The following is a 24,353-nucleotide window of genomic DNA, read 5'->3' on the forward strand; positions in this document are numbered from 1 at the left end:
ACCTTGACTTATTAGAATATCTCCAAGAGAGAGGGTAGATCAGCATCCATGCTCTGTTACTTGGCCCCTTTTTGCTGAGGCTGCTAACAAAGAGCAATTGATGCCAATCCCGAGGCTGTTTTTTGGGATGCGAACTGAGTCCTCTGTTCCCTCCTGCATTTCATACAGCTTGAAAGGGGATGATCTCTTCCATTCCAGGACCAGTGATCTCCAATCTCTCTCTCTCTGCTGCAATCAGAGATTTGGCTGCTTGACTAACATGCAGCATGCACTCTGGAAGTGGAGGGTCACTTTAATTCCTATTGCCTAGCTGGCCTTTGTTCTAATCTTCGCTCATAGGGATTGAGAAGTAACTTGGTTCTCCTCCCCTTCTGAGGTACCTCCTGAAGGGGACAAGGGCGCAATTCCTGAAATCTCTGCTGGTGAAGGACTGATCCAATAAGCCTGATATTGTAAAGAAAACAGCTGCACACCCTCAAAAATGCTGATGTTACCCCAGTCATGCTGTTCTGGTCAAGATAGGGTGGATAATTATTCTTCAATAATAAAGAACTGAAGCCAACACCAAGTTGTGCTGGTCCTTATGCAGCCCCAGCGAATTCTCTTCCTCACATGCTATTGACCAGCTCTTGCCTGCCTACAAACTGCCCTCAAACAGTGGCCACCACACACCCCAGCTTCCCCAAATGATGAGGCTCCACTTCCCTTGTGACCCCTGCATCAAGTAGAGCTGAAGTGCAGCATTCCAAGCAGGGACAAGGGAAGGCAGTCAAGGAATTCAGTCTGTGCTGGGACTCACTGGCCCTGGAGTCAGTTAGGAGTGTGGACCGTGCTCTAGCTGCCAGGCCAGGCATATAGTGCAAGACACCTGGAAGTGTGGGGCCTTATCACCTGCATAGGCCCCAGGGGCCTAACATCACCTGCTTGAAATCATACAAGTCAGCTCAAACAAATCTGTGATTGACGGGTCCATCTCTCCTCCCTGGCAGACGAAGCAGGGCTTGATATACGAGGGGGACGGAAAAGAATTATAGGGTAGCTTCCTGGTTGCCCTTTCTTAGCTAGCAAGAAGAGAACAGAAATCACCATCACCACCACCAAAGCTATTCCTCATCCTGAAAAACTGCAATAGCCTACAGCAACTGTTCTGAAATCCGCAAGAGCAGGAAGAAGACCAGGCTATTTAGGGAAGAGTTAATGGCAGCACACTGAGGTGGAAGAGGGTGGGAATCCCCTCTCAGAATCAAGCATGTGCTCCTATCTTACCACTACTAATCTTCCCCACATAGAGAGTTTCCTAACCTGTACCTCTCATGTGTTTCAACCCCTCCTGCCGCCTGATCAGAAGACAGTGTCCTCTCTCATCAGAAATATTGGGATTTTCCTACATTCCTGCACTCTAAATCTTAACAGGGATTGTTTTATGATTGTGCTGGGCAGGACGGCAAAGCTGATTAGCCTTCAAGGTCCCCATTCTAGCTCCTAAAAAGGCAAATGCACCAGGCAGCAGCCGTACTTGAGTTCTTGTGCAATAGCAGCAATCTGCTCCACACGGTCCTGGTGAGCAGCTAGGTCGCTCTCAAAGGCCTCATGTTTCTTCAGCAGGGCCTTTATCTCTGACAGCGTAGCAGTTTCATAATCCTTCTGCTGCAGCATTGCCTCCTTACCTATAGAGGGACCCAAAGGACAGGAGAATGAAACCAGTAAGTCCGCATGGATTCTTGATGCCCACGTTCAGGCCAACTAGCTTACACTACAATGGTGGACCCACCACTACTCCAAATGTAACCCTTTGAACACTCCGTAATCAAGACAGGCCAGTTTGGAGATTCACACTTTTCAGTCTGAGACGAGTCTCTTGGATTGTAAGTATTAAGTGTTAACTGCCAACAGAGCTGCTCAACCGAGTGTCCGTCACACTGGGACCCAGATTGAGGTCTCTAGCTTGGAAGGGCAAGCAGGACATGTGGCCACAAGGAAGAGATGTCTACACAATTAGAATGTGGCCATGCTAATATATTTTAGTTAGAGAATATATTTTAATGGAATATAGTTATAATCACTCTGTCAGAGAGGTTCTGGAAGGGTAATAAAGCAGGTGAGTTAGCAACGATATATATTTCGGGCATAACATTAAAAGCATATATTTGCACAGGCCAACCAGTAGTTTTCCAGCTCAGATGATAGAGATGTACTGACACTCATGTTCTGTATGGTGGCCATTCTGACTATATTGTTTGTTTGTACAAGACTTATTTCGATGGGGCCCTGAATATAGTCCTTAGGGGCTACTTCATTACATTATTATTTTCCTATACCTGAATCTCTTCTCAATACTAACATTCCAAATTATTTTTTCCTCCTTAAAAATGTGAGTGGAGTTGGTGCTCATGAAAGTTACTCTCTCTCTCTCTCACACCATAAACACACCCACTCCTACACCTGGCATGACCCAATAACAGTTTTGCCAGCTGTAATAAGCACCTCCCTCCAGGTCTGCCAATCGATCTACATTTCCACATGCAGCACTCTCTACCCTTATAGTCTTGGACCTGTCTAGTTTAATAAATGAAATTGTGCCAAACTAGGCTCAAGGATGGAGACCAAACTAATAAAAAATAAATAAACCAACCCAGGTATCTAGATTAGAGCCGGGTGATTGATTGATTATTATTATTATTATTGGCAAATAGTAAATTAGCTGAAAATGCATTTTTCAGGACACCGAAACTATTCACAAATTCAGGTTGAATTCAGCAATTTCCTTCAGCTGGGCAATCGTAAACATTTCAGCTTTTCTTTTCAAAGTGACACTTTCAAAATGAAATGTCAATCCGAATCAATATTTTGTTTAGAAACTGCCCCTTTGGATCGCCATTTAAAGTATTTTGTTTGATTTAAAATTAAAATTTTTCTGTCCCCCTCCCCCCCCAGCAAGAAAAAAAAATTCAATTTCAATTCAAAACTAACCAAAAAATTATTGGTTTGGCTACCGAACCAATTATTTGCTCAGCTCTAATCTAGATGTGAAAGACCAGTACAATTACTCCCGTGACACCCAGCCCTCTGTATCTTCAGATAGGCAATGGCATGTTTTCAGAGGCAAAATGCTTTCGAAAGGAAGCATTAGGATTGGCATTACCATCTGTCCAGGACTCGTGAATGGAAGCTTTCTGCCGGAACTTCTCAGCCAGGTGATCCAGCCTCTCTAGCCTTCGGATCTCATTCAACAGCCATTCCTCATAACCCTTCTCAGCCTGTTCTAGGCCTCCCCATGCATTGTTTATGTCCTGCAGTGATGTAAAAGGTACAGCAGCATGAGAGGAAGAGATTGGTTCAGAAGATGGGGAACATTCTTCAGCATCATGCTTTGAGCATTCATCCAAGTGGGCCATAGGCTTCCAATCACTCTGTAGCAACAGGAGGCTGTAGTTTGCCTCCACAGTCATGAGACGTAGATTTGCAGCAGGCTGATGAGCTGACAGGATGGAGTGCATTTAGCAGGTCAGAACCACAGAACTCAAAAGAGATACCCTGTGAAGCACTTCCACTCACAGCATGTTGTTATCTATGAATGCAGTGAAATGTCATGAAACGCAGTCACATGCCTCCTAGTACGAAAAAACCTCTTTGATCACTCCTTCATCCAAGAGGTCAATAAAAATTAGTTTGTGGCCTCAAAACAGATGGACCCAGTGTTTACACAATCACAGGTTTCACTGGAAGCTAGCCAGAAGCCTGAGGGCTGGACCTAATTTGTACACAGAGAAGCAGAGGCTGGACCACCACTCTGACCTTAATGTGGAGGAAAAGTCTGTGTGAGGACAACAGGTCCCAGTGAGCAAATATCCCATCCTGATCCAACTGTTCTGATCAGGATGGAGTCTTGCATACAGCAACCAGTAGTTCATATTGAAAATGAGGGTGGCATGGCCACACTTCTCTCATGCCTGTCTCTGTCTCATCTTCTACTCAAGAACTGTAAACTCTCTGGGGCAGGGACCATTTTTTTCTTCTGTATTTGCACAATGGGGTCCTCATCCACGACTAGGGCTCCTAAGTGCTATGGTAATACAAATAATATGGTCTAAAGTAGTAAGCTTGATTCGGAAGGGTAGACAGATGCCTTGTGCTCTCAGCACGTCAACTCACCGAGACCATTTTCCCCTCTGAAGGCATGAATGCTGGCCTGTTGCTGAGCCGCAGCTTGGTCTGCAGGGTATTGAAATTGATTTCAAGCTGGCACTTCTCCTGGACCTTGGGGGGCTTGTGCAGGCGGCGGTAGTCCCGGAAATCCTCCAGTTTCTGCTGCATGGCTTGCATAGTGTTCTCAGGCGCCCGATTCTCCAGCCAAGGAATGGTGCGGCGGATCCATTCCAGCAGCTGAAAACAGCAAGGACGAGAGGGAAGAGTCAGAATAGCTGCAAAATCATTAAAAATTAAGCCCCAACTTTAGATTTTGTTAAAACTGCTTGTGTCCTCAGAACTTAGTAGGGACTGTCCACTTTATGTTTGAAACTGGGTGTTGCCAGCAGGATTGTGCCAAAGACAGGGAATTGGTTTAAGAAAAGGCTGTCCACCACTTCATAGAAGTATGGTCTTATGGTATCTACCCTGTATAGAACACCATGTTGAGGCATAGTATTACAGCACAGAATGCCTTGATGTGGTTAATTCATAGTTCAGTTCTGCAGAATCAAGACCAAACTCTGTTCTCAGATCATGCTAGACCTTAATAGGGCTGTTGCTTGGTTCAAAAATATTGCAAGCCTGTCAGTGTTCTAGCTCTGTTGGAGCTACCCTGTTGTAACTGATTTGCCCTCTCTGACACAGAAGGGTCTATGATGTAGAAATGAAGTTACTGCCTCCATTTTCATCTTTCCACTCTAACTTCTTTGAAGTCAGCACAGCTCTGAGAATAGTCTTCCACAGCAAACAGCTGCTAGGCAGCCAGCAGGAAGATAAAAAATTGGCAGCTCCCAGTGGAGCAGAAAGCTGCCACATGCTTTCCTACAATGCAGTGGGATCTCATCACATCCATCCCAAAACAACTCTGGTGGCTCCCAGTTCATTTCAGGATCAATTTTACAACTGTCCTCTTTGTACTCAAAGTTCTTTATTATCTTCCTCCAATCCTGCTTATAGACCTTGTCCCTTTGCTCTCCCCCTTGCTTCCTCTACTTGTCTACCACAGGCTTCCTATGATCATTTCTCCAGTTTCATAACTGTCTATGTGTGAGCCTTCTCCTTGCAGCTGCTGCTATCTGGAACAGTCTTCAGTTTCTATCATATATAGACTCTTTCCAAATGTTAGTGAATACTTATTTTTTCCCTTGCCTAGACCTTTAACTTCTCTTCCCCAGTATGATTTACTTAACTCTTAACGCATGAAAGACGGTACATAATAAAGTTGCACAATATTGCACATCTTTTCTTAAAATGACTCTCTCTCTCTTTAGTTTTAGTGATACAATGATTTCTTTCAATAAAATTGAGACTCTGAAGGCTGTTCCACTCCAGATGGCCACCATTTTGAAGTAGATTACATTTGCCACCTGAGTTCAGAGTCTTTCATTTTTACCTATTGGAAGAAAACATTTTCTAAGGAAACATGGGATGGCGTATATTCTACAGTACTAGAGATCTGGCTGTAGGTTTAGAAACACAGTACTGTGTTTGTACAGAGCCTAGCACAATAGTGTCCTGGTCCAGGACCTAGGCTCCACAGTAATACATGTAATACACACAATGCTGCCCAGGAATTGACAGCACCATTAATACTTACATCACTGGCCAGCTTTTCATAGTCTTCCATGAGCTGTTCATTCTCCTGATTGACTGCCAACACCTTGCAGATACGATTGGCTGCTGTCTCCGCCTGTCAAACAAGAGAGAAAACAGGAAGGGGAAAAAGTGTCAAAACACCATAACCCAAAACTTGTGGTTTAGTCTCCTGCTACATACCTGTGGTGAAGAGTAAAAGTCTCCCATCCCTGGCTCTAGCAGCCCATCTCTGGTCTGAAAGCATGTCCAGGAAACTTAGTTTTTCATTTGACTTTCTACCATAACTTGATTTTTCTCCTCCCCAGTAAAGCATCTCTCTGCGATGCATTCAAGTGGATTCAGCCTCCATGCTCAATTGATGTAGCAGTCTAGGCTTGTCTGCTATGGGACAATCAGAATTCTGGGTCTTTTCTGAAATTATTCATACAAGTGGCCTGAGACACCCTCTCCATGCCACAAGCAGACGCTCAAAGCCACAACTCCAATAATTGATCTGTGATGCCTGGGTACTACTATGGCAGGTGTCAAACTGGGGGAATCTTCCTTAAACGCTTTTAACCTTAAGAAAGTGCTGTTTATTTGTATTTGATACAGACACTGGACTCTGGGTGAGTCTTTACCTAGTTTCTAAGAAAATACTTGAGTTTGTTCTTTCCTTTCCCCCAAAATCTGTCTAACAGTTGAGCTATCTTCTAGCTCTCCCTACAATATACAGTCTTTGATACCCTTTACGTGCAATTCCATCTTAAGGCACAGAAATATCCGATGGATGGAGGAACCTTTCCTTCCTTCCCCACCGGCTATTGAGACCTACATTTATTTGGATTTTCATGATCCAGGTGAGACTTTCCTTCCATCTAACTGGGATTTGTTTGGTAATCTCTCTGCCTCCTTCCCTAAATCAAGTCTCTTGAGCCATGGTGTATCATTATTACAGTGGCGTTCTGCAGGAAGACTAGACATGTTGAAACTTGGATCAAGGAATGGAAATCCCAGCTGCAAACTAAGGTCTGAACAGTCCACCCTGAGTGCCACATTATTAGCAAGAGCACGTGCTTAACACTTGAAATATATAAAAAGGCTTGTTCTTGGGGCATTACTTGCCCATGTATCTGCACAGCTCCTGTGAACACGAAGGAGAATTAGATCCTTCTCCAGAGGCGGACAGAGTCCTTGGAACAACATCTGCTGTGCAGACAACTTGAAAGGCCATTTTCTTTCTGGCACAGATAGTGTGCTAGAGGCCATCATCATCATCCTTATCTCCTCTTTCCACCGAAGCCCTAAAGATACTATCACCATTCTACCTCCACAATGTGGATATCTCCAGGTGGCTGAGGAAGCTGGGATAGGGAGTCAATCCCAACTCCTTACATCACTCACCGGTGGCCAACAGGAGCCTGTTGTTGAGCAATGCAAGGAGTGAACGCACATGGTGTCTCTACAGCTTACATGTTCTGTAAGTTACACAGTGCTCTAGATCTGCAAGTGGAACTGACATCAGAAGTGGTTGTATGTGAGAGAGATTCTGGAGCAGTAAATAGCCCACCATTTAAAGAGCTCATGACTGGCAAGTTTAAACGTACATCTATTTTTAAAAGGCATTTTATATTTGTTTATTCAGCCTCTGATGTCATTGGAGAAAAATCCTCCAGTTATTGCAGCTGATGTGAGGTAGCAAGAATAGCAATAAAAATCATAAGCTTCAAAATGACATACGAGTCGTACAGTCCCAAAGGAACTGGTGATCTTAGTCGTTGGGAAGAGGCTCAAAAAAGCGTGTGTTCAGTCATCTCTCCCATAGCTAAACTAGGCCAGCTAGCGGGTATACAAATATTAACTACATTAATAAGAACATGTAGAAATGGTCTTTAAAGGGGAAAGAGCCATTTTGGTAAAAAGTATAAACGAGAAGTGCTCAGGACAGTTTAAAATGTCAGAAAGCATGCTCTTGTTTTGATTTTAACTTCCTCTTGGTTGGTCCCAAAAGCTCATTTTTGCCATCCAGGTGGACTTTACAGAGAGAATATCAAATGATATCTCAAAAAGACATACCCAGTGTCCCTACATCCAATGTGACTTGAGAGAGAGAGAGAGAGAGAGAGAGAGATCCACCTCAAACTTTATAGTACCCAGGGCCAGGGTGGTGGGGATTTTTTTTGGGGGGGGGAGGGTGTTAATTCTCCAACCCTGTTATTCACATGTGGCTGTGGCAGCAGCCAACTAAGCAGTAGGGATTCCATTTTAAACAGGTATATTTACATGTGTTTGATGGCAGATTTCCTCCAGTCCCCCCACATTTTGGGTGCCCGTGTGTCCAAACAAAAAAAATTCCCCAATTGCCGATGTTTAGCTTGTTTGGAAGTCAGTCTCTCTCTCTCTCCCCTACACCAACTCCTGCTTCTCAGTGTTCCTGCCTACACTGGACTTCTTGCTAACTCGTCCTGTTACTACAAGAACAGTAGGAGGATTACAGTAGACATGGTGCTACAACTACTAGAGTTGCAGGCAATGTGTTGTGCTGACCTGCTGTGATTAGGATTAAACAGAATGTTCCATGTGATCTCCATTTGTGCTCCCACCAGTGCTCCCAGGAGAGGAGCAGCAGCAGTGATGGCAGAAGCAGAATGTTTAAGGAAAGGAGTGGAATGTAGACACACTCTCCGTAACGTCTAGATGGCTCACCACATGTTCCTTTATTAAAGGAATGTTTATGGACGATTTGCTGCTCCTGAAAGGTTCTGGACTGACAGTCCCAGAGACTCTAGCTACAGAAGAGATACAACACAGGCAATGACACGATAAGCTTTGCCCACATTATCTTGCCCATGTGTCTCAATCCTGGCCTTGAGGAGCTACCCCTCTAGGGATGAAAGGGGAGTGGTCTCCATGGCCTATTCAACCCTGGGTCTCCCTGCGTCTCCCTGCTTAGTATGTCAATAAAGCGATCTAGGACCATAATGGTTTCTGTGATGTGGCCACCTGTCTATGACTAATACATATTCCCAAGAGCACCCCAGAACACTGCATACCAAACAAACACATTATAAAATGGCAAGAAGTTATTCAGAAAATTTCACTGCAGAAGTGAAGTTTTACAATATATTAAAACATTGAACCCAACCAGTAGTTAAACACCCATGCAGTTTAGTGTTGTGAAAGTTAGAAGCAGTTAGAAAACAAGCAAACCAACCAAAGCAAGTATAGACATATATTTTTATATATAAATCATTTAAAGGAAAAGTAGCAATCCACACAAATGTCACGTCAGGCTGGGGCCCCTGTACCTTTAAAGACTCAGTATAAGAGAATGAAAGAAGCAGAAAGCTGATCATGTGACCTCCCCTTCAGGGCTGGTAGCAGTAATGAGAAATCTGAATGAAAAATGGAGCGACATCACAGTAACTCACCTAATCAAGTAAGAGACGGCAGTGCTTAAAAAGACACACTGTGCTCCTAGACCTAGTGAGAACCATGCTCAGTAATCACTTTGTATTAGCCCGAGATTTTAAACTTGTCACTCAATAGCTGGATAATGTAGGACTGGCCCTGGGAGAGCTTCAAAAAGGAGCTACACCCTACCCTCCAGTCGTAGTTAAATTGCTGGCAAATTGACAATTTAATCAATTTTTTTTAATCCTCCCTATAAGCCAGTTAGACTACATGGATTCAAACCTTAATAGCTAAGAAGCAAATTCTCTGATTCTTACTCCAATTACTTGGTTCAGACATTGTGGCAGTAGACAATGTTTCTGTTTACAGTATCAATAGAAGCCCTGGCACCAGCACTAATTGGTGAAATGGGCACAGGAGCTGCTGCAAATATTTTCAAAGGATGGACTGGGACGGGAGAAGAAGAACAACATAGGATTGACGGGCAGCACCTTTAACGCCATCAGAAACCTAGCCAGCTCTTTCACCTTCTACCCACATTTTAGGTTTGCCATCAACCTAAACTGAAGAACTGTGTGTGTGGCAACTGGAAAATACTGCGGCTGGTGGTTAGTCTGGCATGGGCTCTGGGAGAATGGTCTTTATGGGAAAGCATCAGATGGCTTGTATTCCACTTAGCCTGCTGTGAAGAGTTTCAAATAATTTACTAGCCAGGATTCTCATGGCAAAGCCACCACCAAACCCATATATGTGAAGTAGGTGAACCTACTTCAGCACTGTCCAAATGGAGTACCACATTTGCAATTTACTAGGAACCAGAGCTGCACCTATTTTGCATAAAACAGAGCAGGTCCCAGCATGCAATGTTCCAGCTTGATCTAAATAAAAAATAAAAATAAAAAAAATAAACTTATGGTTCAAGCTAGCTCTTTATATGTGGAACCTGTAACCTGTGGGTGGCATCTTGGTATTAAAACTGATGCTGGCTACCATCAGCACTGATTTGTATAAACCACGTGTAGCCCTGAGGTGCTTAGTATGCTGCCAACATGACTCTCCCTTGGGAAGAATGTGGACTGTGCATCCTTTATAGAAAGTAGTTGTGAGAAAGAAGGGAAATTTTTGTCCTGTTTGTAATATGTTAATTAGAGATGGGTCTAAGTCTCAGGCTTTGGACCATATATCCAAAGCCCCTGGTCTGAATCCCCTTGAGCTTGGAGGGGGAGGGGAGGAGGAGAATGCACACCTACACTTAACAGTGCACAGAGCTTTCCTCCTATAAAAAGTACTACTAGAAAATTGGCATTTTAGAAAACTGTTGCCCAGTGGGAGGCAGGGATCTCTGAGCTGGCTAATCCACTCCTTTGGGGGTAGGCCACCCAGTGCCAGGCAAAGGGGCTTGGAATAAAAGCAGAGAAAGAACCAAAGAAAATATTGCGGAAGATAAAGCTGACAGAAGGAGGGAAAAACAGGTGGTTGGTGAAGGGAGGCGAATGAGTGGGAAGGAAAGAACAAAAGGAGAGGAGCCAGGAGAGGAGAAATGGGTAAGAGAAGGGAAGTTCAGGTGGTTCAGCTAAGACTAATTAGGGATGAAACTCGCAGCTGGAGCACTGTCTAGGGGTAGAAAATTATGGGCTACTTCCTCCTAGGCAGCTCACATATCGTTGGAAATTGGCCCAGGAAGAGGCCACTGACCCAGTGGGAGCTCACTAGGGAGGGAAGCTGGCAGCTACAAAATGAGACCCTCAACAGCCCCATCTTAATCAGCTTTCAGAACAAGACTATGCTTGACAAGGCGGAAATTAAGCTTGTTGCTTTGATATACACATCATCCAGTCAAGAGTGATGGAGTCCAAAGGTCAATTTCTTCCTTTTGGCTTCGTCAGTGGGGTCGTGCCCACCTTGGACAGGAATCTTGTATCCACCACATGGGAGTGGATGCAGAGAGAGGCACAAAGGGAAGAGCTGAAGTATGTTTAAAGAACACTTTCTGAATCCATAGTTTCCTCATATAACTTCTTCAGCCAGGTTAAAGATCATACATCCCAGAACAGCTATGTATGTGGTTAGATCGCTCAGTGCAGCGACAGCATGGGATTCCCTGCCTCTATGTTCATGGACCAAAGGTTTGAGATGTTTCCCAGAGAGTTAACTGTTGGGAGGGCACGGAAGAGAAGAGGGAGGGTTTTGTTAGGAGTAATGTCTCACCTTCTGCGCACCTGAGAAGGCGTGGTAGTAACATGAAACATAGGTCATAATGGCCTTCTCATCCGGCCTTAGCGGGCCTATAATATCTGTGCAAAGAAGGAAAAGAGGTTGAAAGGATAAAGTAAGAAGCAGCACATAGAATAAAATAAACAGTCATGGGTGGCGTGAGAGAGGGGGAGAAAACTTCCCATCATGCATTGCAGGACAGGCCAAATAGATTTCCATGCGGAGAGCTGGGAATTCGGATCAGAAAGTGACCAGCAGGGTTGGCTCTGTGGATCAAAGTGGTACCACCCCTTTCTCCTCCCAGCATCCAGTTCTTCTTCCGAGCCAACCTCCAAATTACATATTTTCACAGCCCCACAGTCAGTGGGCCTGACCCAGCCATGAGAATGAATAAAATTTATTTATTGCTTTTGCATTTTGAGAGTCTTCTCTTGAAAGGCTTGTGAGTCTTAAGTGGCCAGGCCATTGCAGAGATCAGACTGCCTTCTTACAGAGTATTTCCGACTCTGCTTCAGTGTGTATTGGATAATCCTATGGCACTGAAGCAGTTACAGTGTGTTTGATTTTTGAGGGAGATTTATCAGGTCTCACTTAGCAATACTTTCTTTAAGTAACTACATAACGGCAGGCAATTGCTTGGCAAAATACAGCCAGGACACATCTGTCCAACCTCCACCATGGGGGACGAAAGGGAGGAAAGAAAAAGGGAAAAGCGGGTGTCTCAGATGCAATATGTGATCCCCTCTATTTTGAGAGCCACAGCACTAGAGGGTATGTCAGATAAACTCTTCAAAGGCAAGCTGAAGCTGGGCTGAGTTCACTGTGTAAAAGGAATAGGTGTTATGCTGAACTCTGCAACGAGAGTGGCAGCTTAGTATTTGGGATGATCCCTCCAGTGGCTCAGTTAGTCTAAGAAATACTTCCACAGATGCCCAAGGAGTAAGGGAAGAGAATCAGGATCGATGCATCAGCAGTTGATTTAACGGGTCTAGTGAAGACCTGCTAAATTGCCCGCAGATCGCTCTCCTGTCGACTCCTGTACTCCATCGGATCGAGAAGAGTACGGGGAGTTGACAGGAGTGCGTCTCCCATCAACATCGTGTAGTGTGGACCTGGTGGTAAGTAGATCTAAGCTACATCGATTTAAGTTACATTACTCACGTACCTAAAATTGCATAGCTTAGATCGAATTTCCCCTGTAGTGTAGGCCAGGCCTTAGAGACCCTATAGCTCAGGTGTAGTGAATGTGTATAAGGGCGAGTGAATGTGTTAGCTTTGCCACTCTGTGCTCTTTCTGAAACCTCCTGCCCAGCCACATTCCCCACCCTCGCCAAAAAGTGGATTCATCAGAAATAAACTCCAGTGGTGGTATGCTGTAGTGTCTGAACATAAGGGAACCACAGCAACTGCACAGCAAGTTCGGTGGCCTACCGGAAAAGCACTGCAACACTGTGTTAAAGATTTAGGTTTGATTTCCAATTCTAGTCTTACTGGTGTGACAGGAGCTGGTGCCAACTAGCTCAGCTAGTCGAGAGGGAATCTTGATGGCAGAGCTCCCAGTACCATAGGATTAATGTGCACTCAGCAGTCCTGTGGCTTTATTGTACACTGACTGTAGGGATATGCTCTCCCAATCCCTGCCCCCCAAATTCTTATGTTTGGGACACCACTTTGAACCAACAGCCAACTCTACCAAAAAATAATATAAAGATGCCCGTAGCTAGAGAGGAGAGAGAGAAAGAAAAAAGGTTTGGACATTAGCAACAGGACCAGGTGCGCTGTGTGGAGGGAGCTTGGAATCCTGCGATACCTTCTGTGCTCCTGAGAAGGCGTGGTAGAAGCTAGAAACATAGGTCATGATGGCTTTCTCGTCAGGGCGGGCAGTTCCAACAATGTCTGTCAAAAAAAACCTGAAGTTAAGAGCATATCGACTGATGGGAGAAGAGCAAGGGAGGAGAGCCAGAACGGTCCAGGACACCTGGTGTGGGGCATGTACATGTCACAGGAAAGTCCTACTCTGCACACTCTTTATGCAGGACTCCCTGACCCTCTCCAGCAACCCTTCCCTTATCAACAAAACTCCCAAGAGGAGGTGTAATCTAGCCCCTGGAAAACCTAATGGGATCACAGTATGTTTCATGTTGAAACATTTCATCCCTCTCTAGATGGATCCAGCCAAGGCAGAGCTGTCAGTTGAATCGGTGGGATGAACCCAGCAAAGCACCAATAGGCTGTTGTGTTTATAGTTTTAGCATAATTCAACTCCTCCGTCCCCTAAAAGTTCTTGAGGTGAGTTTTTTCCTCCCCCTCAAATCACCCCAACATATGGACGGTCTGATTTTCAAAAGGTGCCAAGTGTTCCAAGTCCCATTACTGTCGGTGGGAACTCAACACCTCTTAAGATCAGGCCATCGGTATTTACACTGCAGAGGTACACACATTTGTTCTATTCCTTTAGGAAGGAGAGCTGCTCTGACAAAGCAGGAGAAATCCTGCATGGCCTTAACCATCTGTTTCTATCATTCCCAAAACTAGACCCAGTTATTTCTGGGGTAGATTTCTTTGGGAGCACCTGGAGGAGACAGTCTAATAAAATCTATCCCAGAAACATGGCAATTCCTTGGGATCACAACAATGAGGAGCGGGCAAGGGCAGGAGGAAGCATGACTGGTTACTGAGGCTGGGAACCCTGCATCAAAAAAGTGTGCACAGTAAATTGCTAGTTGTCCAAACGCTGGTTAACCAGTTTTAATTGTGTGTATCCCCACCACAGAGATATGTTATTTTACACAGGTCTTCACTTCCCAAACCAAGCCTGAAACAAAGCCTCCCTCTTCAGAGTCAGCTGGCCTTGGGCAAATACCCACTGTACAAATGAAGACCTGGCCAGCAGACTGAAGTGCAAATGAGAGAGTTGGAGCCTTCCAAACGGGACCCTTCATGTTTCTAAAAGGTAATCCCTGCTGCCCCAAATGCCTTCAGATAACCAGTTACCCACTTTTTCAGAAGTGCCTCTTATAGAAAGTATCTCCCTTTGCTTCCAGAACTGGTCAGTGCTGTATTCTCATGCCTAATATGACTGAGCAGTTCAGAGGGAAGCAGTTTACAGTACCAGACATGGTAAAAGAGTGGGTTGGAGAAATCTAGAGAAAACTGGCAGAGTTGTTCTTGCCAAATTCGTTCTCCACACCCTCCTCTAATCCTCAACAAATGGCTTCATTTAAATGGCAGCAACCAACTACACCAAAAAAGGGTCCAGGATACAAATCCTCGATCGAAGGAAGAGTATGTCCTGCACTGGACTGTCTCTTGAACCACTAAATCTAGATCTTGAAAGGATATGGGGAAACCAAGATCTTAGGTAAATTTTAGATTCATGGCAAGAGAATGGAAACCTTTACAAACGGCAGTAATGACAGTGCAGGCTTCTGACTACAGAGATGACAAATTAGTATTAGGTACAAGCAAACTCTTGTAGTCAGGAGTCTGGCTTGTGGGAACTGAAGACTAGATCCAACCCAAATTGGAGCCTTTACTGTAACTAATAGGGAGCTATGGGCCAGAGATGGGATGCCAACATGTATCAAGCACAGTACGATGGGGACAATGATACCATGACAATATTTAGGAAATAACTGAAGTTGGTCTGTTTTGATATTTTCTCCCATTCATTATATGTAGGGCCACCACATAATGTGGTGTTGGTTCACAAATCAGTTTGGTATCCAGTATGGAGCACCACCCCAGTCAGATAGATATATCCAAGTATTACGTGTCTCTGCCCACTGTATCAGCCCCAGATTAAAAACTACTGAGCAGACATGGGAGAATGAGGGGCACAGGAGAAAGAGAGAAATAGAACAAGAGATTCATTTTTCTGTTGTAACCTTTATTCTGTTTGTTTGGGGTGTAGTGATGGAGGGGGCATTCAAGATTAGGAAGATCTGGAATAATACGTGTCCAACTAGAAGAGGCGGGGAATATCTTGGGAAAAACCAAAATCAAAAACAAAAATTGGATTCTACTTTACCTTCTGCATCCAACATTTTGGGGATGTCCAGATACTTCTCAGCCACATCGAAGGCTGTGTTTAGGTTAGTAAGAGGATCATCCTAGGAAAGGAAGAGCCAGAGTGTTAGCATCAAAATGCAGCAAGAGAAACAATATTTCTCTGAAACCAGAGAGCATCGTTGTTTGGTTTGCTTCAGATAACTAAGTTGGACTGACAGAAATACAAATATGAAACCACTGATGCAGCAGGCACCACAGCAGATTAAATAACTGGGTTCATTTTAAAAGCAGTGCCTGGGGACTCAGCCACGTGACTGATGGCATTAACAGGAATCACAAGTGTATGCATTTGATTGGTTAGGAGTCGACTTTGCAAACAGATTTAACAAAAGAATCTAAAGGGTGTGGGGATTCCCAGCTTTTAAGGCCAGAAGAGACCATTATGATCATCTAGCCTGACCTCCTGCCGGTCATAGAATTCCACTCAATAGCTCAGAGGTGGGCAAACTATGGCCCACAGGCAATAGGGACTGTCCTGCCCAGCCCCACAGCTCCCGGCCAGGGAGGCTAGCCCCCAGCCCCTCCCCCGCAACCTCAGCTCGCTGTGCTGCCAGCGCTCTGGACAGTGGGCTGCAAGCTCCTGCCAGGCAGCGCTGCTCTAGACTGTGTGGCTGGCTCTGGCTGGGTGGCGCAGCTGCCAGTCGTGGTGCTCTGAGCGGCATGGTAAGGGGGCAGGGAGTCCCGGGGGGCAGTCAGGGGACAGGGAGCAGGGGAGATTGGATGGGGCTGAGGATAGGGGTCGTGGCAGTTAGGGGACGGGGAGGGGATTGGAGTGGGAGGTCCCGGGAGGGGGCAGTCAGGAGACAAGGAGCAGAGGGGTTGGATGGGTCAGGGGTTCTGAGGGGGACAGTCAGGGTGCGGGAAGTGGGAGGGGGTGGGGGCCAGGCTGTTTGGGGAGGCACAGCCTTCCCTACCCGGGCCTCCATACAGTTTCGGAACCCCAATGTGGCCCTCAGACCAAAAAAACTTGCCCACCCCTGCAACTGCTCCTGCATCAAGCCCATAGCTTCCGCTTGATTTACAGCAGGGGTTCTCATACTGGGGGCCGTGACCGCTTAGGAGGTCATGAGGTTATTACGTGGGGATCATGAGCTGTCAGCTGCCACCCCAAACCCTGCTTTGCCTCCAGCATTTATAATAGTGTTAACTATTAAAAAAAGGTTTTTTTAATTTATAAGGGGCGAGGGGGTGTCACACTCGGAGGCATATTCTGTGAAAGGGGTCACCAGTACAAATGTTTGAGAACCACCAAGGTAGAGCATATATTTTAGAAAGACACTCAATCTTGATATAAAGATGCAACAATAGGAAAAGTTATGCATATCTCACAGCCTAATTAAAAGATTTAATTTGCCCTACTATAGATGCAATGTCATATTGATAGTAACAATGGTATTTTACATTTAAACAGCATTTATCCCCAAAAAATTTCAAAATGCTTCACCAACTATTTACATCTAGCAACACTATGATGGCAGCTACTTCTGGGCTTGAGTACGGTTACCAGCCGGTGTACAGTTCATTGCATACAGTTGAGTGGGAGGAAAAGGCAGTTTCCCAGGACACCCAGAACAAATCCTTACTCTACAAGACCTTTTTTTTTCGTTTTTTTTTTTTTTAAATGTCTTTTGTATGTGTATTAAACCTCCATCCAAGGTATTCCCACTTACCAGACACTACCTGGCCCTTGAAAACATATAGCATATTTTAATTAATTTCTATTATACCTATTGCCAGGGCAGAAATGCACTTCAGTTACAGAGCTTAAAAGGTAGTCAGTCAAATCCTAAAGAAAGTAAGTGTGCCTTGACCATACCATGAAGATAACTAGACTCTAAAGGACCAAACAAGGGATTAGCATTCCAAAGGCAGGAGTCATCAGAAAAAAAAGCCCTGAGAAATCATTAAGTGTTCAAACATAGATACCAACTATCTAATGCCTCCCAACCAGTCTGAGAACTCTCGGACTACAGATTATTCAGCTTTGCATCAAACAGCTATGGAAATGAGATTTAGTCTTATTCTGTGAAAATATTGCAATAGCCACACAATCATGGTGGTTATGCTCCCAAAAATCATTCCATTTGTGTGAAATAAGCTGCCAAAGAGACTAAACAACATGCATACCATCAATTTTTATGTTGTTGGCACTAGAACCAGTAGCTTCTATTGGTGGACAGTCTACATGGCAGTTGGTAGTGTTTAACTAGTGTTTAACACTAACAGGTTTTCAGGATAGTGTGAAGACTCTCTCTCTCAGCACATTCTCATCAATATAAGAGTGGTCTAGCCCTGATCCTCCCCAGTGCTAGGAGATGAAGAAATTCCATGCAGTTTATCCTTCATATTTGGCTTTTCTGTGCCCCTTAACTCCCAAACTTAAGGCTTGGTGCAGTTGCTTATTGCAGTGACCTAGGAGATGCAGCTTCAAGTGAAATTGGATTAACAAGCCACCTCTCTTGGACCAAGCAAAGCAGGAGGGTGTAAGCTAAATGTGATTGGATAGAAGCAATTATGAAAGAAAAAGAGCCTGGTCTCGCACCTGTGGGCCCTTTGCAGCACTGGTCATTGTGCAGTCCCCACACTAAAGTCTTATCTAGGTTAGAACATTGAAACATCTACAGTTTTCAGAAACAATTCCCCCTAAACCAATATGTGTAATATTTTGGCACCATGTAGCAATTTTTTGTTTCTTTGCGTAGGTATAACCTGTAGGCACTAACTCTGTGCCTTACAAAATAAGTAGATTTATAGATTCCAAGGCCAGAAGGGGCCATAGTGTGCATCTAGTCTGACTCCTGTATAGCACAGGCCAGAGAACTTCCCCAAAATAGTTCCTAGAGCAGAGCTTTTAGAGAAACGCATCCAATCTTGATTTTAAAATTGCCAGTATCAAGAATCAATCATGATCCTTGGTAAATTCATCCAATGGTTAATTACTCTCACTGTTAAAAATTTAGGCCTTATTTCCAGTCTGAATTTGTCTAGCTTCAACTTGCAGCCATTGGACTGTTATACCTTTCTCTGCTAGATCGTAATCAAAGTCACCCCTTAACCGTCTCTTGTTAAACTTAACAGATTGAGCTCCTTGAGTCTATCACTATAAGGCAAGTTTTCTAATCCTTTAATCATTCTCATGGCTCTTTTCTAAGCCCTGTTCAACTTTTCAAAGTCTTTCTTGACTTGTGGACCTCAGAACTGGACACAGTATTCTAGCAGTGGTGGTACCAGTGCCAAATATAGGGTAAAATAACCTCTCTACTTCTACTCGAGATTCCCCTATTTATCATCCAAAGGTTACATCAGCCCTTTGGGCCACAGTGACGCACTGTGAATTCATGTTCAGCTCACTGTGCATCTCCTACCCCAAAAATCTTTTTCGGTCGCTGCTTTTAGGATCGAATCCTCCATCATGTAACTATGGCCTACACTGTTTGTTTCTAGATGTATACGTTTTCATTTAGTTGTATTAAAACATGTATTGTTTGCTTGTTCCCCCATCTTACTAAGCAGTCTAGATCACTCTGTATTACTGACTGACCCCCAGTTTGTGTGTCATCTGCAAACTTTATCAGTGAAACGGACACATACAGAGACACCGGCAAAAATACTCTGTTGGCAATACAGTCAACATCTAAAAAGGAGTGCATCACAATTAACAATAAGCACTTCAAGCTCTAACTCCTACACATTCAGATAGACAGAGCCAAGAAGGCCATCTGTAATAGCACCATCTGGAGAGTCCCAGTACTGTTACAGTACTGAACACAGTCTAAGTATCAGTGTAGACCAAACCAAAATGCGTTCAGTGGCATTTCAAAAAGTATGACGACCTGGTGGAACATGGTACTACTGGTCACTTTTTCTATGCTGGTTTTAAAGTGCCTTGTCTACATTTGCAGATAATGATTTTCAACACCAGATGAGGAGGAGCAAGGGAGGCCAGTTGCAGTTCTGTTTTTTGTTGCACTGGTTTTTGTTGCAGACAACTATTGCCAGCAATAGGTCATTTTCTAGTGTTGCTAGACTACAGAGATGCAATCTGTGCATTTCCCTGGTATGTTCTGCTGCTATAAGTTAGAGAGATATTTCTCTAACATCTCCAATTCCTTCTAGGGCCGTGCACCCCAAAGAACACACAAGACTGATGTTTAAAGGGGTATGGCCCAGCAGAAGCACTTTGATACCGATTTGCCTCAGATAAGCTTTAAAGTAGATGAGGGAAGAAGAGAGGAACAGCTCGCTAGAGTCTGTCTGAGCCAAGGAAGCTCAGGAAAAGCTGTATTTTACTTGTTTAAAGATTCCACTATTTAAGCTGTGATCGTTGGTAAACCTGGCCAGCTATCTTGTGCACTCTGCTTTTGCTGACTGGAGACATTCATGTTAGATTCTCCCACAGCTTCCACCTTCCCCCACCACCCCACAACCCTGACTCATACACTCAGATGTCTCTCCTCCTCCAGTAAGCTTGAAGTCCCCATATCACAAGATGTTACCATGGTAATTATTGCAATGTCACCAATACAAAAATTCCTCTATCAACCAGCAATCTGGAAGGAGTTGGAGGGGGGTGGGAGTGGAGAGACAGAGCACTTACTGTATCTGTCAGAGCAGCAGAAGCTGAAAAAAATCCAATTAGTATGACTTATGTTTTCAGGAGTTGTCTTAAACAAATTAGGAAGCATCCAATATGGCAATATGAATCTTATACTGGCCAAGTTTATGGACTGATTATAGCACTGGAGGAGTGATTATGCCATCATTCAATCTTCATGCTGAATGAAGAGATCAGAAATGTGGTTTGCAATTGGGCTAAAGATAGGGGAGAGATGGGGGAAGGGAAAACCCAACTCCTGACAAACTGCTCCCTGTCAGCATGCCAAGAGAATTCACCCCATCTTCCTTACCATTAACCAGAGCCATGAAGAGCAATCACTTGTCCAAAACAAGTAGCTGCAATATCAAGTAGTTGCTGCCATCCAAGCCTATTAAGGCTCAGATGTGTTCCAGAACTGCTGAGCCCTTTTGCAGCTTTTAGTGATGCAGCTCAATAGGACATCAGGTATGAACATTTCATTGAAGAGATGTCAGTTTTTCCTGCTGCCTCTTAAACCCATTATAATACTAGTCTGAGCTTCACTGAAAGAGCACAATCCCCATCTTATCTCAAAGATTCCTTTATGTGGACAATTGTGTCTCCCTTCAGCTGTATCTGTCCAGAACATGCCCAATTCCCTTCATTTTATCTACAAAGATAAACTGTGTCTTTTACTCTGCTACCCAGCTGCTCTCCTCCTCCTTACTGATCCAAAAGCTCTAGCACAGGGGTGGCCAACCTGTGGCTCCGGAGCCGCGTGCGGCTCTTCAGAAGTTAATATGCGGCTCCTTGTATAGGCACCGACTCCGGGGCTGGAGCTACAGGCGCCAACTTTCCAGTGTGCCAAGGGGGGCTCAATGCTCAAGCCCTGGCTCTGCCACAGGCTCTGCCCCCACTCCACCCCTTCCTGCCTCCTCCCCTGAGCCTGCTGTGGCCTCGCTCCTCCCTCTCCCCCCAGAGCCTCCTGCACACCATGAACCAGCTGATTGGAAGGTGAGGGGAAGGAGGGGGAGGTGCTGATCAGTGGGGCTGCTGGTGGGTAGGAGGCGCTAGGAATGGGGGGGTGAAGCTGATGGGGGGCTGTTGATGTATTACTGTGGCTCTTTGGCAATGTATGTTGCTAAATTCTGGCTCTTTCTCAGGCTCAGGTTGGCCACCCCGCTCTAGCAGGAATGAAGCAGAACCAGGGGAAAGGCTCCAAACTCTGGTAGGAAACAGCAGTCTCCAGGGGGCAGGTGGAGAAAATTAAAGTGAGCTGAACTGAAGAGACAAAAGGCAAGGATCTGAGGAGGGAGAAATGGCTTTGCCGAGACTAGGATTTAAAAAGAGCCACGTTAGCAACATCCTAGATCAGTGGTCTCCAAATTTTTTGGCTCGCACACCCCCAGGGTGAAGACTGGAAGACCTGCCGCAGATGCGCCACCGGCAGAAGATGACCAGAAGACCTGGGAGAAGAAAAAAAAAAAAAAAAAAAAACCCCGCCAGAGCGGGGACAAACCGTGCATCGGTCGGGACGCGGGACAAAGAACTACAAATTTTTATCGGGACGTCTGGTCACCCTACGAACACCAGCCGTGGACGGGCAGAGCTGCCGCCAAAGAATAAAAGCAGCAGAGTGCTGTCTGGCGGCGCTTCTGCTGCCGCGCACTCCCTGGGATCATCTTGCGCACCCCAGTTTGGAGACCACTGTCCTAGATGACATGTTGTAAAAGTGTAGCGTGGAGAAGGCCCCCTGTGGTCTTCAACATGAGCTAAACTGGTAGAGTTAGAGCTAGGCCACCTGCTACACTCTTCCTAGGCTTTAGCTCAACCAGTTTAGCGTGTGTTAAAGACAGTGTCCCTCAGCCAACCCCTTTGCTGTAGGCAACATGCTAACAAGACACCTTTAACTTCTAGTCTAGGCAAAGCCAAAACGAGCAAGGGGAAGAGGCAGAGGAACAACAGTGGTGAGAAAAGTGCACAGGGAAGGGAAAACAACCATGAGAAAGAGGACAAGAAGCAGTAGAAAAGGTCTGATGAGTTTCTCTCATTAGAAGGTTTCTTTTTAACCTTCTTCAAGAAGGCAGGAGACAGGGGAAGAGCAGGGGTTGTCAATCTCTCCTCAGACCAAATTCTTGCCCTCCATCTGGACAGGACAACCACTCGTTTTCATTCTGAAAAGCTGTCAGGCTACGTGAGCAGCTAAACTTCCTTTCCCTTTCCTCACAGCAGGGTGATTTGGCTTTGACTTTTGTTTCTAGTATGGGAACTCAGTGGTTTCCCTGCTAGATTTTTCATTTTCAAAGACCCCTTGTTTAGCTGCCTTATTTTTCCAAAAGGGGGAAAAAAAAAATGAAAACGTGGTTGACTTTAACCTGTTTTCTTTTGTTGCTGCTGTTTGTATAAACAGATGGGGTCCACCTCCACTGTTTATTCATCAAGTGCTGATCCCAAGATGCTAAAACCGATAGAAAATAAAATTGACTGCTCTGCAAGACAGTGAACACCTCAGAAGTTATTGATTGTATGGAGTATTAGGCATTGTGCAGTTAGCATCTCACACAGACAGCTGATTTAATTAACTCTTTTGCACTCTACTTATTTGCATACTGGTCCCATCCACTTGCCGCCACCATTACAAGAACTGAGATCCATTAACGATGGGGTTCTAGGCTTATGATCCCAATGATTTCTATATTTAACATGCTCAGTTTCCAAGTATCACAAATTCTTGCCCTCAGTGACACTTGTGCCCTCAGTGACACTTGACACTCATTTCCTTCAACGAGTAGGCACAGGCGTAAATACTTGGAACTTAGTACACTGTTCTGTTGACAATGCAGAAGTAGGCATAGAATCCAGCTCATGCTTTCATACTGTGCTGGCTCAGGAGAGCTAACAGGTATACAAAGCAATAAACACTCTCATCACCAAGTCATCCGATCTGCCTCAAGTACACCAGGGAGCTGATCTTTTGAGCAGGAAGATCCCATTTTAATAGAATTGTTTTTCAAAGTAGAATCAAACTTTCCTATAAACACTTTTCAATTGCTTAATGCGCCAATCCAAGTGCTAGGAAGAGCCCAACACTACAGCAGAGATGACTAACCACACTAGGGAGGCAGCGCATTACAAGATTTCAAGTGATGGCAAAGAATGCACATATGCCTGTCTCACTCTAGTTCTGTGAAAAGAAACCTCATAGCCAGGTAACCTGCCCCATCCTTTTTGCTCCAGACCTAACATTGACTTGACTGGCTAGTTCATGTAATTTGCACACAAGGTTAGCATAAAAGAACTGGCATCGCTGAGTTAACAGATTTTGCCACATTGGACCTCGGCACACGTGATCCATACTTCCTACAGACCACACCCTCCTCTTATCTGCCAATAAATCATTGTGAAAACAGGGAATGGCAGTAGGCAATTCATAAAGCTTTTTTCAGTGAGGCTGAATTTATTGATCTCTCCCCTCTTTCCTCCCCTAGGCAAGATATTTTCAGCTTCAGTGGCAAGTTTAAGTTTTCCTCCTGGTTTGTCAAGCTAGCTCAAGTCTCTCTTAATTTCAACAAACCCAGGGTCTCTGTTCCTTAACTTAAATCAAATTAAGCTAGTACCTTTCGCAGCTTCCCATAGTCGATGAGCTCTGGGCGATGTCTGTGAATCAAAGCACAGAAGCCAAGGCCATCCTTCCAGCTGCGAAAGAGATGGAAGAGAGCACAATTAACAGCGTTCAGTCAGGAAGACACATGGGGGGGGCGGGGGGGGCATGACAGATGGGGACAAGATTCTGGGAGCCTAGATCTTTACCCTTGGGCTCATTAGCTTATAGCAACTTCTGTAAGTACTCAACTGTGGACAAGGCTCTCCTCTGCTTTAGACCCCCACCCTGCTCTCACTGACTTGGTGTAGGACCAGGTTCTTAGTGCAGCCGCCTCCTTAATGCCAATTCTCACTCACCACAGAACTTTCATTGTTAAATAGAGTGCCCAGGCACTCAAGGGCAGAAACAGAGCTTAGGGATGAAAAAAGTCTTGATATGCAAGATCTTCTAGGAGAGGATAGATCAAGAATGAGGAGGAGCAATTGCTATTGGCTATGATCAGCTCTATATTTGACCTCCCTCATCTCCCCCCCCCACCCCACCCCAGTCCTCAGCATAGAATCCAAAGCTGGTAGGAGAAGGGAGGACAAAAAACAGACCAAAATCAGGGTGGATAAAAATGGATTTTTTATTCTATTATTTAAATTATAAAAAAGTCTTAAAAAATAAACCCATTTAAAATGAAATCTCAATTTAATACAAAATATGTTA

The 24,353-nt window shown here is 44.7% G+C and overlaps 1 protein-coding gene across 9 annotated transcripts in view; it reads right to left on the reverse strand.

Annotated features, from left to right (window-relative positions):
- The window catches only part of ACTN1 (actinin alpha 1), a 130,742-nt gene that overhangs the window by 20,970 nt on the left and 85,419 nt on the right, over positions 1-24,353 (reverse strand). For 5 of the 9 annotated variants that reach the window (XM_073348445.2, XM_073348443.2, XM_073348450.2 and 2 more), the window contains exons 6-12: positions 23,656-23,734; positions 15,422-15,503; positions 13,202-13,287; positions 5,786-5,878; positions 4,153-4,383; positions 3,143-3,290; positions 1,517-1,667 (exon numbers count right to left, since the gene is read on the reverse strand). In XM_073348445.2, coding sequence (XP_073204546.1) covers positions 1,517-1,667; positions 3,143-3,290; positions 4,153-4,383; positions 5,786-5,878; positions 13,202-13,287; positions 15,422-15,503; positions 23,656-23,734 — 870 coding nt within the window. Of the gene's footprint in view, positions 1-1,516; positions 1,668-3,142; positions 3,291-4,152; positions 4,384-5,785; positions 5,879-11,385; positions 11,472-13,201; positions 13,288-15,421; positions 15,504-23,655; positions 23,735-24,353 lie in introns of those variants that run through there. The other 4 variants (XM_073348446.2, XM_073348444.2, XM_078853315.1 and 1 more) reach the window with 2 other exon arrangements.

Source organism: Lepidochelys kempii, chromosome 6 (genome assembly GCF_965140285.1).
Source record: "Lepidochelys kempii isolate rLepKem1 chromosome 6, rLepKem1.hap1, whole genome shotgun sequence".
Lineage (NCBI taxonomy): Eukaryota > Metazoa > Chordata > Testudines > Cheloniidae > Lepidochelys > Lepidochelys kempii.